At 37.1% G+C, this 14,954-nt stretch overlaps 1 protein-coding gene across 2 annotated transcripts in view; it reads left to right on the top strand.

Annotated features, from left to right (window-relative positions):
* The window catches only part of ITGA8 (integrin subunit alpha 8), a 113,133-nt gene that overhangs the window by 76,974 nt on the left and 21,205 nt on the right, over positions 1–14,954 (top strand). Inside the window, exons 24-27 of one of the 2 annotated variants that reach the window (XM_068212074.1) lie at positions 279–384; positions 2,189–2,347; positions 7,904–8,029; positions 10,791–10,904. In XM_068212074.1, the coding sequence (XP_068068175.1) occupies positions 279–384; positions 2,189–2,347; positions 7,904–8,029; positions 10,791–10,904 (505 nt within the window). Of the gene's footprint in view, positions 1–278; positions 385–2,188; positions 2,348–5,201; positions 5,639–7,903; positions 8,030–10,790; positions 10,905–14,954 lie in introns of those variants that run through there. The other variant, XM_068212079.1, reaches the window with a different exon arrangement.

Below are 14,954 nucleotides of genomic sequence, written 5' to 3'. Positions count from 1 at the left end.
GATTCCTCTCCCCAAACAGAGCAGCACCCTGGACTGTCTGGAAGGGACAGTCCATCACAGGAAGTATGACACTAAATGCACACCCTCAGTCATTTGCAAGGATTGGGCAGTATGCTATAGAGGCATTGTAGCATTCACTTCACCTAATTCTAATTAATATGCCCAAACAACAAGCCTTTGAGGGCTCAGGTTTTTATAGTGGTCATCATTTTGTTCTAAAACTAATGCAATCAGTCACTGGTAACAGTTGCTGTTTTAACCTGTTGTGTTTATTACAGAGTGTCTCACCCCCCTACAATTATTTTGCCACTTCACAACTGGGAGCCCAAAGATGAACCTACAAAAGAAGAAGAAGTTGGTCCTTTAGTAGAACACATCTATGAGGTAAAAATTATGTATGTTGCCACAGGACCTCACACTGCCCCCACTGAATCCCTGATGAATTTGGTTTATTGTCTTTATCTGTAGCTAGATAAAGCCACAAATGTAAATACTCTGACTTTAGCACATGACCCAAATTTAATCTGGGAATTCACAACCCCATTATCTGTTCATGTGAGTGGAGGGGATATTAGTTTATGCTAGGAGTCTGTCTTAGATATTTAAGGGATTTATAAACATTTTGGGTGTTTGACAAGAATTAAAAACAGTGCTTAAAAGTTCCTTATAATCAATGTCAAGTATCTTCTCATTAGAAGCTGTACATGCTGTGCATTGGAAAAAATGTTTTCTTTGACATTTAGCTGACTGAATAAAATAATGTAGACATACATGTAACTTGTTACCTCAGGAAACATTGTGTTGAAAACAATTCTTACTGTTTTAAGTGCACATATTTTTATCTTGTATTTTTGTTGATTTTTTCCTATGGATGATTCGTAAAAGAGTTCAGCTTAGAAAAAGGGCATTGAGTGAACTACATGGAATAGAAGCCATCCTTAGAATCTGATTGATGGCCTTTATTCTGGAGGGTAAAACAGGGGGCTTCACATATGGTTATAATTCACAAACTAGCACTCAAGAAAATATAAGCAACTGAGCTTAATCAGCAGTGTAAGATTACAATTTGCATGACATAGTAAAGTATAGTGAATACAACTGTAAAATACAAATTATCATTTGTGAATTCCCCATCTTAACACATTTCTCTAAACTGAAAAATACTTCAAATCATCCTGTCTCAAGCATTTGGGTTGTTTGTGAAACTGTATTTGTGTCTTCAAATATATTAAAATAATTACAGTGATTAGTTACAGTTACTAAGGAAACCACTTACATGGTTTATATCAGCAAAGCATACAAAAGACCAAGCAATCTCCCAGAAGATATAAGATTGAAAGGGCTTTTCATTTAGTTGTAACCAAAGGTCATCAGTCACAAAAATCCTGCAAATTTAAAAAAAGGAGGTTCTCACATCTCTAGGAACTTTGCGTAAAGGTCCATGGTGTTCAGCTTCTTTAACTCTCCAAGCCCAGTGACAACATATGTCCAGACTCCTGTTGTCATCAGTTATTTTCAAACTGTAAACTGATATAAGGAAACTATTTTACTAGCCTATATTTCTAAACTTTTATTATTTCTATCTTTGCTCATTTTCCCCAGAAAAAAAATAATGTTCCGGGATATTAATTTAGGAAAACTGTTTCCTTTACTTATTTTGAGAAAATCTAGATTGAGAATGTTGAAAATATATTTCTTATCCAAAGAAGCATGTTTAAGTTCTGCTCTACCTTCTATTCTTGTGCCCTGAAATGTAATTCTTTTGTATTCTGAAGTTTTGGCTACTATTTTCAAGTATGATCTGTTAAGGTTCATTGTTCATATTTCTGTGGGGTTCATTTGCTAGTGTGTTCTGGGTTGGGATTTTTTTTATACTTTTTTTAGATAATTTCAACTCTTCATATGTAGGAAAAAATGGGAAAGGTAATGGGTTTCTTGAATATACATTCAGACAGAAAAGACTGTTCTCTCAGATTTGCCTTTGGCTTTGTGGCTAATGTGGAGAGGTTCTTCTCTCCTACCTTCCACAGATTCTCCATCAATACAGTGATATTAATAATCTGTAATAATCTTCCCTAAATACTCTAAGGCTGTGTCCACTAAGAATTTGAAAATACCTGAGTGGTGGTTGCAATGTTTTTTGTTGTTTTTACTGCCTTGGAAAGTACTGATTGTATTTCTTCAACAGCTGCACAATATAGGACCAAGTGCCATCAACAATACAATTCTCCGTGTTGGTTGGCCTGTATCCAGTAGAGAGGAATTTCTTCTTTATATTCTTCACATTCAGACACATGGACCATTGCACTGTCAAACAAGCTCTCCTATTAATACAATGCAAATAAAGGTAAATGCTTTATTTCCACCCCTTTCTGCATTTTGATTGGGTTTGTTTGCCTACACTTCACAATGAATGGAACTTTCTTGGGAATTTAACTTTCTGGGGAATTTTTAACAGTCCAAGATCATTTTCCTGGGTAAGAGCAAGATATAGATAGTCTATAACATTTCTAATGTGAGTGTTGTGTTGCTTGGTACATATTTGGTTTCTGTACTCTTTATGTGAGGAGAAGGGTGTGCTCAATCCTGCTGTCAATGATACAAACACAGATGTTAAAAAGGGCCCTGTCTCAATACCACCACTGAAGAACACCACGTGTCCCTGGTCTCCAAATGGACATTAAGCCATTGACCACAATTCCTTGAGTGTGATCACACAGCCCATTCATTATCCCCTGAGTGCTCTGTCAGATCCATGTCTTTCCAGCACAGAGACCAGGATGTCATCTGTGACTGTGGCAAATATTTTGCCTATGTGCAAGTAGATTATGTCAGTTGTCCTTATCCACCAACGCTGTGACCCCACCATAGAAGGCCACCAAATCTGTCAGACAGAGTTTGCCTTTAGTGAAGCCATACTGACTGTCACAAATCACCTCCTCATTTTCCATGTGCCTTAGCATAGTTGCCAGGAAGATCTGCCCCATGATTGGGCTGGGCACAGAAGTAAGACTGACTGGTCTGTAGTTCTGCAGGTTTTCCTTTTTCACCTTTTATAGAAAGGGAGGTTATGTTTCCCCTTTTCCAGTCAGTGAGGACTTCACCAGACTGCCACAACTTTTTAGATATGGATAGTGGCTTAGTCAGTTCATTTGCCAGTTCCCTCAGGTCCCATGGATGCATCTCATCAAGTCTCATAGACAAGTGCACCTTCAGATTCAGAGCAGGCAGTTCTTCATTCTCCCTTCTGTGATTTAAGCAGTGTGCCTGGAGCATTTGCCAGTGAAGACTGAGGCAAGAAAGTCACTGAGTACCTCCTGGGCAACCAGGTCTCCTATTTCCTTCTGGAGATAACTTATATTTTCCCTCACCTACCTTTGAGTATCCATTGAAGCTTTTCGTATTGTTTTTAACATCCCTGGCTGCATTTAATTCTCTTAGGGCTTCAGCTTTCCTAACCTGATCCCTGTCTGCTTGGACAATTTCCTATTTTAAGATCTATGTTTGTGATGGCAGATCCCCTCAAAAGAGCTTGGTTTGGCTCGAAGTCAGAAGATTAAGCAAAACACAACTCTACAAATTATCCCATCAAAAACAAGGTATCCAATTTATTAAGCATGACTGATTCCAGACATTTCTGGAGTAAACAACAACACTTCTCAAGTTTAAGCAGGAGCCTGTTAAACATCTTTCAGGGAGGGCTGCATTCCGAGTGCTAAAAATGCTCTGCCTCTTTTGCATACCACAATGGGTTTGAGTTCAGTATATTCAATGAAAGGGAAGACAACTTTCTAGTGATGAGGAGTGTTCACAGCCTAAGGAGTTACAAGTCAAGTCTTTAGCTTGAACAGACAGAACTACAATATATACTTAAAAAGAGTAAAGAAAAGTTGATGTCTACCAAACACAGTATGGCTAGAGTTTTGTGTTTCACCTGGGAAACTGAAGAGGCATTGGAATTCCACCCTTTTATTTAGTTCTTCAGAGAAAGAAAAAGCAAATGAGTCATAGGAAACAGAAGACAGAAAATGTCTGTCCAGTTTATACCCAAAGCACAGTAAGATTTGAGACAGGGAATTTTTTCTACATATCTTTTCTACCTAATTTTTCACCTCTTTTTCAAAAGTGGTGAGGAGGAAGAAGCTAAGGTGCTGCATTTGTACTTGCAAGCCTAGCTTCTCAAAGTCATTGATCAGATCACAGATCACAGTCACTGATCAGCAAGCACGTGAAAAGCAGTTCAGCATTCTCCCATCCTAGCCACTGTGTTCTGTTTAAGGTTGAATTAAGAAGCTGGGTAGAATACTGCCACAGTTCTTACTGACATTTTCAAGCAATGTATATTTTTTAATTTAATTTATTTTTTAAGAAGTTTGCTCTTCCTTCTCCCACTTGGTAATGATTGCATCTGTTACATAAAAAAAGACTAAATTCTTGTGAAGCTTGTGAGAAATTTTCCTGTAATAATGATCCATCTGTTGTGGCAGAATATGGCTTTAGATACACAGTTGTTATGGCAAGAATCAAATAACCTTTCCTTATTCCAGTTTTTCAAAGCATTGAACAGTATGAGTACACAAATCAGGTTTCAAATATGTCATGCTTATCTATTGCTTCAGATGACAAGAGGACACAGAGACAGGCTTCAAGTTTTGTATAAACAATGGGATGCTTAGCTCAAATTTCCATATAAGGCTAAGGGCATTAAATGCCTGACTTCTCTTGGATATCCGAACTTACCTCTCTTAGGGCACTGAGGCATTTCCTCTTTGAAATGACTCAGATTGTTCTGTTTCAATCAAAGCAGTATATTCCTCCCCACTGCTGAATTTCTTGTTTTGTAAAAAAGTTTTATCTGAGCTTTGTTGTCTAGTCCACAAAGAGAAGTCACACCTATGCACACATGGGAAGACTTTTATTTAGGAACTTTTCTGTAGCTTATCTCTCTATGAAGACAGTGAGGGATGTGAAAGGATAATAAAATTACGAATCTTGAAAAACGTGTAAAAAGGAGCAAAAGTACTTATCAAAGATATGGAATCAATTCTACTGCAGAAGAACTTGGAACTCAGTACACTCAGGACACTCAGGACACTTCGGTCTGGAAAAGAGGTGACTATGCACAAGTATGATCCTCCAAATGAGTAGTGGCAGGAAGAGCGTGGGTGTGGATTGACTGTTCTCTGCCTCTTCCTGCACAGGCACTGGAACATCTAATGAAGCCTGGAGAGCCAGATTCAAAACAAGCAAAAGGAAATGACGGTTCATGGTGGCAGGTCTCAGGTGTCTGGAATTCATGGCCAAAGGGAAGTAGTCAGGGTTAAAAGTTTACATGATTCTAAGAGGAAAGTAAACAAATTCCCAAAAGAGAAGTCCAGTGACGATTAGCAAATGGACACAAACTTCATATAGATAAGGAAGTCCCTGATCTGAAAACATTCAGAAGCTGAAAATTATTAGGAGAGTATTGTGTATGCATGCCCCATTCTTACTTCCTTCTTACTCTTCCTAAAGGCAGCTGTGATGAGAAGAGGGCTCAGTTAGATTGCCTTCTGGCTTGAGACAAATTCCTGATGAGTTGTTTTTTCTCCCAGACTGATGGAAAAAAACATTTTTAAGAAACCTGTACCTATAAATACCACTGTGGTAGAGCATATAGACACACATGGCGCATTCTCAATAGCTGAGCACTGCAGTACCATGAGCGAGGCATCTATCAGGGAAGCAGTGAAATAACATCAAAAGTCCACCACATGTATAAAGTTCATCCACCAACATGAGTGGCAGGAGCTAACCTCTTCCAGAGGCATTGTCTCCTCATGCTGCAAAACTGTTACTAGCATGTTTAGGGCCTGGTCTTGGGACAAAGTAATACCATCCAATGCAATGCTCTTGAATGGTCACCAACCCCTCTTGTGTAATTTTGTTTATAATCTAGTAATATAATATATAGTATTATCTATCTATCTATATATATAGATAAAATATTAAAATATTTATAATGTAGTATAATATAATGTATGTAACATAATATGTATAATCTTTGTGTAAAAAAGTCCTCTTCTAGAACATTTCTGATGGAGTTAGACAATGCAGCCTGGCTAGAAAACAAGAGACATGGTATTGAAATGAGAAGTGGGGAACTAGAGAGGTCTGGAACCTGCTCAAAGTAATAATGCTCAGGAAGAAGGCAGTACAGTTTTTCATGGTGGGGAAACTGAGACAGTCCACTGTGGATGAAGGGAGGGAGTGATCCTCTAAGATAGTGTGCCAAATACATGGCATATAAAACAGCAACGGAGACAGATTATACAGTTAAGCAATTCCATGTGAACAGTTCAAGAAGGATAAAATAATATCTTTAACCTGGACTTCTGGGCCACTGGACAAATTCTGCTTTTAAATGGTTGCAGGAGACACATGTGTTTCTCTTAACTGCACTAAGATGCTAAATCACTAAGATGCTAACACTCTAAGATCTATGAAAAAAGAAAAATGTAAATATGAAAATCATCTGGTATTCAAAGGGATCTACATATATATCCATTGTGATCATATATCGAGGGCTTCTTTGCAGGCACATGAGTATATTGTGGGGTTTTTTAAATTTGTCATCATTAAAGAAGTCTATATGCTGGTGAAAGAATTCCGGAAGGAGAATTTGCACATTACCACATTGAGAGGGAGAGATTTACTAGCTACTTATGGGTTCCCTTATTGCAAATAGACAGTGCTAACCTCATGAAGCAACAGAAAAAAGGAAAAAAAGAGGATTCTTTTTTTTTATGGGTTTTCATTTGTTAATGAATTACAATATCTTTCTCTTTGTAGGGTGCTTTTGACTGAAGATCTCAGACAATGCCAAATGTTTATGTTCTATTTATAGCTTTATAATTTTAATCAGATATATTACACCAACTTTCCAAATCTAGTACTTCACAGCACTAGTGTGTGGAAGGTTTTGTGTGTTTATAGCTATTCTCTTTCAACATTTATTACAATTACAAGCATATTACAATTAACAACATTATTACAATTATAAACATTTCCTTTAGGAATTTGTTTAAGATATTTTGTGTTCAGAGGTTAAAGGAACTGACAAGAAGAATCTGATGTAGCGCTTTACAATCTGATGTCCTTAAGGAATAGCTTTGGCTATGTTTAGTTGAGTTCCTGTTGAGATCTTACAGTAAACTTCCATGTATATTTTATTGTGATTTTACATTATTAGATTGTCATGAATTAAAATTTATCTTTCCTACTCTAGCAGTTGGCTCCAGGAGTTATTATATTCATAAAAGAAGCCTTAAATGCCCGGTATAGAAATTAAAGACAAACTGCCAACAAAAAGTAGTTTTTAATTGGAGAACAAAAATCTGTAAATATAAAGCTGAAAAGAATACATTTTAATGTGAGATTTAAAATTAAGAAGCTGTTGCATTATGCAGAGTTGAGCTGTTACCAAAACAAATCTGTAGCACTTTTTATATGATCAAAAAACTTGTTGTTTGAAGTCAGACTTCCTTTTTTTCTAAAACTGGTAAAATCATTAAAATTTATTAGACAGATTCTGATCTGAACTAATGACTAAACAACTCTGAATTTATCCTGATATATATATCAGAATTTGCCCCGAGAGTCTAACAAAATTAGGTAAAGCAACAAAAGTGACACCAGTAAAAAGTGGAGAAAAATGTTGGCTTCTGTAATTCCTATAACTGGGCAATATTTTGCTGTGCTATTACTCATCATGCTCCTAGTTGAAGATAAAGTATTCTCATGATTGTGCTGTTCAATTGAAAAAACAGTGTTAATCAAAAATTCAAGACCTCTGAGACAGGAACAAATCTGTTAGAATTGTTGCATGTGTATGTCATTACCATTCTCATTTCTCTCTTTGCAGTTTGCTGTTCCAGAAGACACTCCTGAACTTGCTGCTTTTTTATATAATTCCACAATTTCTCATTACATCAGGAGAAGGGATGTCGCAGTGGCAGAACCTCACAGGAAAAACTCTGCAAAAATATTGGTGAGCTATCTAAAAGCTGTATACTGGGACTGTGCAGGGAAATGTGGGACTCTACAATACCACAGGCAAAGCAAATGGGACAGGTCACTGTATTTTTAACAATCCAGACAATGCTGTCTCTCCTAAGAAAATAGTTCTGATTAGACAGTCTGAGTATATACCTGAGTATTTGGACTTGGCTGTATTTTCAGAAGTTTTTTTCCACTCCAGCATTCAAAGTGCCATCCTTAGCATACTTCAGCCCTGTAGGTGTCACCTGCCTTTGCCTAAAGGCTATGTGCGAACATGGTGACCTTGAGATCAGTCAAGGGATTCACAGTCAGTGCTTTCCATCTATTTTTATGAACCTTGGACAGAGTTTCTTTCATGCTGTCCAGTCTCTTATTAAGCTGTTTACTGCAAACAGTAGAATTCCTTGACCTCAATAGAATTTGGAAGCAAAGAACCTCACAAACGTAAGTGTTCTGGACTAAAAGAATAATTACTGCTTCTGAAAGTTAATTTGGCAATTTTTATAACAGGAAGAAGATAGAATCTGAAAGTAATGAAAACTGTAATGTTATTAAGAACAAAATCACAGTTTTAAAGCAAAATCACATTTTAAGCAATAATCACTTTCACCAGCCCAATACCCTAGGAAGAATCCAATTCCACTGGATCTGAAGGAAAAATGCAAGACTTTCAAAGACATGCCAGTCAATATCACAGAACATTTAATCCATTCTTCAGTGATATCTTGATTTTCATTCATCTTTCTGAGTGACTAGGCTCATAGGCTGCCAACATAAAAATGACTGCAGCAACTGGAAGTGGTTAACAAAGTTCTGAAGTATGCACTGTGTTTGCGACTTAAAATATGAAGCAGGGACTTTTCAGCTGCTTGATGTAGATGGGTCAAACATATTTAGTGGGGTACTCAGTAATATGAAATTGGCACTTTGATGAGTTTTCTTCTAGTAAAATATGCTTTTGATCAGCACAAATTAGGATAGGACTGGGTGCAGTGCTTACCACTGGATATATAGAAAGATTTTTCCAAGGTGAGCATAGAAAAGCAGTGTAATTGTTTCAGTTAGAAGGTGTCCCAATACTAATGCCTTCAGGATTAGTTACTGCTGAGGCATATTTTTTTATTTTATTTGACACATTGGAAGTATACATGGAAAATTAATGTTTCTATGGAAAAGACTGATTGGCCAAAGATAATTCTTTGTTCAAAATCATAATTTTTTTTTAGAAATGTTATTTTCATTTTCATCAAAGTGTCTTCACAGAGAGACAAAATGTTCTGAGAACCTCTTATTCTATTTATACTGTTGATTAAATATTTGGTTTCTTTTCCATTAGTTCCAATATTACGTTCTGAAAATCACTACAGGCTAAATGCATTTTTAAGAAAAACAGAAATATGTGTTCAGGTCCTAAAATGTCAGCCAAAAGTAGACTTTTTTGCATACTAATGATTTGTTTTGCTAATGTGTGGTTTTGACCACTATGATTAATGAAAACAAGTCTTCTTCTTCCTGCAAAATAAATAAATCTGTTTGGAGGATGTTTAAAGCCAAATAAACAGATACTTTAAGATATTCATTTTAAAAAAAAGTTTATAGTTGCAAGTTCCAGGGTTTACAGTTTCATTTTCAGTCAGATATAGAAAGCAGCAATTAAGCATACAGCTTCTGCTTATCCTCTAATAAGACAGAGATTTGTGAGAAAAGCTGTCTATAAAGATACAGAATTCCTTAATGGTGTTTTCAAATCTGTTCCATGCATCATCATCTAATTTCCTGAAGATTGGGTACTGGTAGTGCATTTTCACTCTCAGTAGGGAATATACTTACTTTTGAAAACTTAGCTTTGCTTTTGAGGTCACAAGGCCTTCTGTCATGGGAGGGATTCTCTGCTTTGCTAAAAAAAGAGGAATCAATTAAAACCTCAGCCTTCCCCTGAGTCAAACAAAACTTTTCAGATAAAACCCATTTGTATATACAAAATTTTTTATTTTTTCCACAAACATTTAATCATTTTTTATGAGATCATTTTTCCTTTTTATGCCCTAAACAACCACATAATTCCTGTGGTTACCCCATGAGACTTAGTTCATTCCCTTCAGTGGCTTCCAGTCAGCTTTTAACCTTTAGAGTGACATTTTTCTGGCAGACTTCAGGAGTATATAGTTTTGAGTTGCAATGCTTGGCTTTTGCTTTCAACCTTGTGCATGAGCCAGAATCACTGCTCATCAGGAATGCTTCATGGACAATAAGTTTCAAGTAAAGCAACTAATGAATCTCAGCGAATGTTCTGGGTGCTATGATGTAAATATTAGTGGGGAAACCAGGAGAGTTAGAAAAGGGGAAACATTTAGTAATACAAATAAACACTTAATGCATAGAGAACAGAAAAAAAGTGTTGAAATCATAAAATGATTGATAGGTGAGGAAAAAGCACATGTTTCAAAGGATTGGTAAGTGCCTGGACATTTTAAGAGTTCTTCTGAGCGGACACCTTTGAAAATTACTACTTTTATTTTCTTTACTATAGGTAGGTGTTTGTATTCATAGGTGATTTAAAAAGAACCTGCTCCTTGGTTTAGAGTTATCACAATGACTCATGGGGTATCTCGTGTATATTAGATGAAAACACTGATTTCAGACTATTTAGCTCTTTAAGGAAAAGTTGATTTGTTTTTGCTTATTTATAGCATTCAAAAATTATTTTGTTTTCAAAGCATAAGTATGACTTCCCTTTATTTTTTGCTCAGAACTGTACAAATGTGAAGTGTGTCTTAATTGCGTGCACTGTTGGACAGCTGGAAAGAGGAAAGAGTGCGGCACTAAAGATCAGGTCCCGGCTCTGGGCACAAACATTCCTGGAGGTAATGCACACAAACATCTGTTTCTATGCACATATAAAAATATAGTTTATTTGAGCAGATATTTAAAAATAAGAATTATTAAATTAAGTGGAGCAAAAGTAAATACTTTTTGTTACAACATTCTTTGAAGATAACATCTCACTGGTTTGTGTCCAGGTTTTTTGGATGCTGCTTACTTTTCTTTTTCTTCCTATCACTCCTTCTCAAACTTATGTCCTGAACCCTACTTGAAGATTCCAAGATTACTTTTAAGTACCTTTCCTCATTTTGTTTCTGCTTTTCTGGACTGACCCAAATGTTCTGCATTTATAACCTCTTTCCCAATGGAAGGTTTTTCTTGGAGCCAAACAGTGTATCATGTACACTATGTCCAGCTTAAAAATTCATTGTTATTCATTCTCTATTAATCTAGGGAAGAGTAGTATGCATCAAACTCATATGATACATGACACTCATGTAGTGACAGTCTGTCTTATTACTAAAAGAAGGGACAGAGTGAATGATGGAAAAAAATAGAACTCTCTTTGCAAATTCTTGCGTTTCCAACTTCTGCTCTCAGGATTCTATTCACACTGCATAAAGGGACCTGTTGGAGTGAGTGCAGAGAAGGGCCACAAAGATGACTGGAAGAATAAAACACTTCTCTGAGGAAAGGCTGAGAGAGCTGGGGTTGTTCAGCCTGGAGAAGAGAAGGCTACAGGAAGAGATTTTAGCACCTTCCAGTACCTAAAGGGGTCTTCTGAGAAAGATGGGATCAAATCTTTTAGCAGGGCATGTTGCAATAGGACAAGGGGTAATGGTTTTCAACTAAAAGAGGATCTATTTAGATTAGATGCAAGAAAGAAGTGTTTCAAAATGAGGGTGGTGAAATGCTGGAGCAGGTTGCCCAGAGAGGTGGCAGATGCCTCGTCCCTGGAAATATTCAAGGCCAGATTGGACTCTGAGCAGCTTGGTCTAATTGAAGATGTCCAGGCTTATGGCAGATGACTTTTAAAGTTCTCTTCCAATCAAAATTATTCTATGATTTTGTAAGGCAGAGGGATTTTACTGTGAGCTGTTACCTCACAGCTGGCTGTGTGCCTGTATTTACTATGCAGTTGTCATACCTTTAACACTGGAAAATACACTGAGAAATTTATAATTCCATTTGCTGTTTTTAAGAAATACCTGCATCTCCTGTCTTGATCAAGCTGATTTATTATTGGCTTCTTTCCCAAGGAATTTAGAATTCCCCAGTTTTTCTATCTGGAATGCAAGAAACTTCTTTTGTTGCCTATAGCTGTAGCAGAAGAATTCTTTATATTCAGAGGACCTCTTACCCTAGCAAGAGAAGAATTGAGGATCTTCAGTTTACAGCTTTAAATTAAGCTCCTCATGCCTTTGAAGTCAATTTCTCCTTTCCCTCAAATATGAAAGTAGACAAAAGAAATTAATCCTCACTTGCTTTCCTGGAGAAATGAGAGCAGATAGGATAATATTCCCAGAAAGCTGAATGCCAGCTCAGTAGCTAACCAAATCCATAATGGGTGCAAACTTTTGGGAGATCATTGGTCTCTCTTGGTGTACAGGACCAAAGCAGTGGTTACTTGAAAGGATGACTTGAAAGGTTTTACTACCTATCTGTCAGGAGGCCAGGTCACATACTGTGTTTCTTTTCCAAAAGCTGTTATAGGACCACTATGACTGAAGGGCACTTAAGTTCTGTCCTCACTGGCCTTGCTTGAAGATAAAAGATTTCTGTCTCCCTCAGTAATAAAGGACATCCTTTCAGATACTAAGTGAACAAATTCCTGATTTGTCAGTGCATTTTCTTTCTATGAGCAATCAACCCCAAGAAACTTTCATATCCTTTCTTCAGTTCCATTAACACAAGTGAAATGCTTTTAAGAGGAAGCATATTTTAAAAATGTTCAATATGCCTAGATACTCTAGACTGCATGTACCTCATTTACGTTTGCTGAGTGGGTCATCTACTAGTGCAAAAAAAAAAAAAAAGGCAAGATCTGGTTCAAATTTAAGCCCAAAAGCATGACAGCTTGGATATCTCTTTCAAATCTGGGAACTGGCATGGGCATCATTTGGTGCAAACTTTTGCAAAGGACAGAAAGTGCCAGTATGTAAGCATCTCTACAGCTATAGAAGAAATATATCTATTGGGAAATAGAATGGGCATTTGATTCCATTTTTTTCCAATTCCATTAAGAGACTGCTGGACAAGCTCACACAGGCTCGTCCCTGTTAAGTTCAGGTAAGGACTTCACTGCACTGGTTCTCTGTTCCTAACACACAAAGACAGGCAGAGAGGCAGAGATACTATCCTTGACTGGAACAATGTGTGACAATTTTGAGCACTGCAGTGGACAAGCAATAACACAGAGGATCTTCATCTTTTTCTTCACCAAGCAGTAGATAAAGCTCCCTTAGCTACCTTCCTTACTGGGAGCTGAGCCTGATGTACTCCAGATCCAGTCAAGTCTTTCTCCTCATCATTCTGGTGGTGAAATATAATTAATTCTGTAAGGGCCAAAAAGAAGGTCTTGTGAAAAAATCCTGTGCACAGATCTTCAGATGAAATTTCTAGGCTATTTACAGCTATTTCAGTGGAAATTAGCCTCATTAGTATTTTCCTAAGTCTAGTTTGTATATATCAAGAAATATCTGTAAGAGATTAAATTAAATAATGAGAAACAGTTTCTCTGAGTTTTTGGCTGTGACAGAAGATATGCATCAATTGAAATAAACTAGCTACAGAAGACACAAAATCTCCTTTTTTTCGATAATGCTTAGTAAAAACAGAATCTTTTTCTGGGGTGTAACCTTAGTTAGCCCGACTTAGATTTGGAACAAATATAACTGCATGAAATTCAGTGGCACGTTTAATGCAAGAGCAGTGGAACTCATTTTATGAAATTTTAGTACTCTGAAAGTTAGATGCCAAAGTTGGTTGCTATCTCTGTAGACAGAAAGTTATCTTCAGAGGATGCATTATCAGCTGATTTGAAACATCTCTCTGTCTGATCTGGATGGGGAGAAGGGTCAAAGCTGGGCCTTGGGACATGGGTGTGTGCAAACATGCCAGGCAATGCCAGTGCCGCAGTCCCTTTAGCTCCTCCTTGCTCTTTAATAAATCCTGCTTGCTTTGCCTGCACCCCCATTCACTCAGTGAGCTCCAGGCAGAGATGGAGTGTTACACCAGCTTGTGGGCAGGGACAAAGGTGAGCCATCCTCTAGATGCACTGGGTGGAAAGACCTCGTGGGAAACACTCTTACCAGTTTACTCTACTGGCCTTACATACCCTTGCTATCAAACAAGACTTTTTATGGGCTGTGATTTTACCTTTTCCCTGTAAACATTTCAGTGTCCTTTGAGTAGTAATTTGCAAGTCTTGTTAAGAATCAGAAAAACTCCACTCAAAGCAACAGAATTTTTTCCTAAGTAGGAAAAGGTAGTTCCCAGAGAACTGTTGCATCATCCCATTTATGTCTAATTAGCTGCCAGAATAACATGATCCCTATTTCACATGCAAACTTGGAGACAATAAATAGTGTCCTAGGGTCTGGTTGTCTTCCTTCAACTCATCTCAAAACAGATCCCTTTTTCACAACCCCTTTTAAAATTAACAGTTACACAACCATCACCATAAAAGACTGTAGAACATAATTATTTTCCTAAAAAGGGTATAATCTGCTCTTAGTAAGTCTGCAACCGCTGTTAACTAGGCTGAAATATGCAGAGTCAAACTGAGGACTAAAATGCAGTTAAAATAATCAGGATGAGATGATTGTGAACCAGGAAGGACTGTTCAAGGGCCAGACTGAACCCCACTGTCATGCTTCTGTAAAAAAACTTAGGGTAAAAGTCTCTAGAGAAGCATTGCATTTTATGTAAAAGTTAATGTAAACGTTTTCATATGCCAAAGAAATCAGAATAGTGGTGACATACAACATTCCTCAACTGTGTTATAATCTAAATGAAGACATGATGATTTGCAGAAGAAATTGTTTGTGCTCATTAAAGCCAAAAAACAGCGTCAAGATGTTTTTTCTTCT

The sequence above is a fragment of the Anomalospiza imberbis genome, chromosome 1 (genome assembly GCF_031753505.1).
Source record: "Anomalospiza imberbis isolate Cuckoo-Finch-1a 21T00152 chromosome 1, ASM3175350v1, whole genome shotgun sequence".
In the NCBI taxonomy this organism is placed as follows: domain Eukaryota; kingdom Metazoa; phylum Chordata; class Aves; order Passeriformes; family Viduidae; genus Anomalospiza; species Anomalospiza imberbis.
The sequence above is the reverse complement of the archived record's forward strand: the minus strand, read 5'-3'. Positions and strand labels throughout refer to the sequence as shown.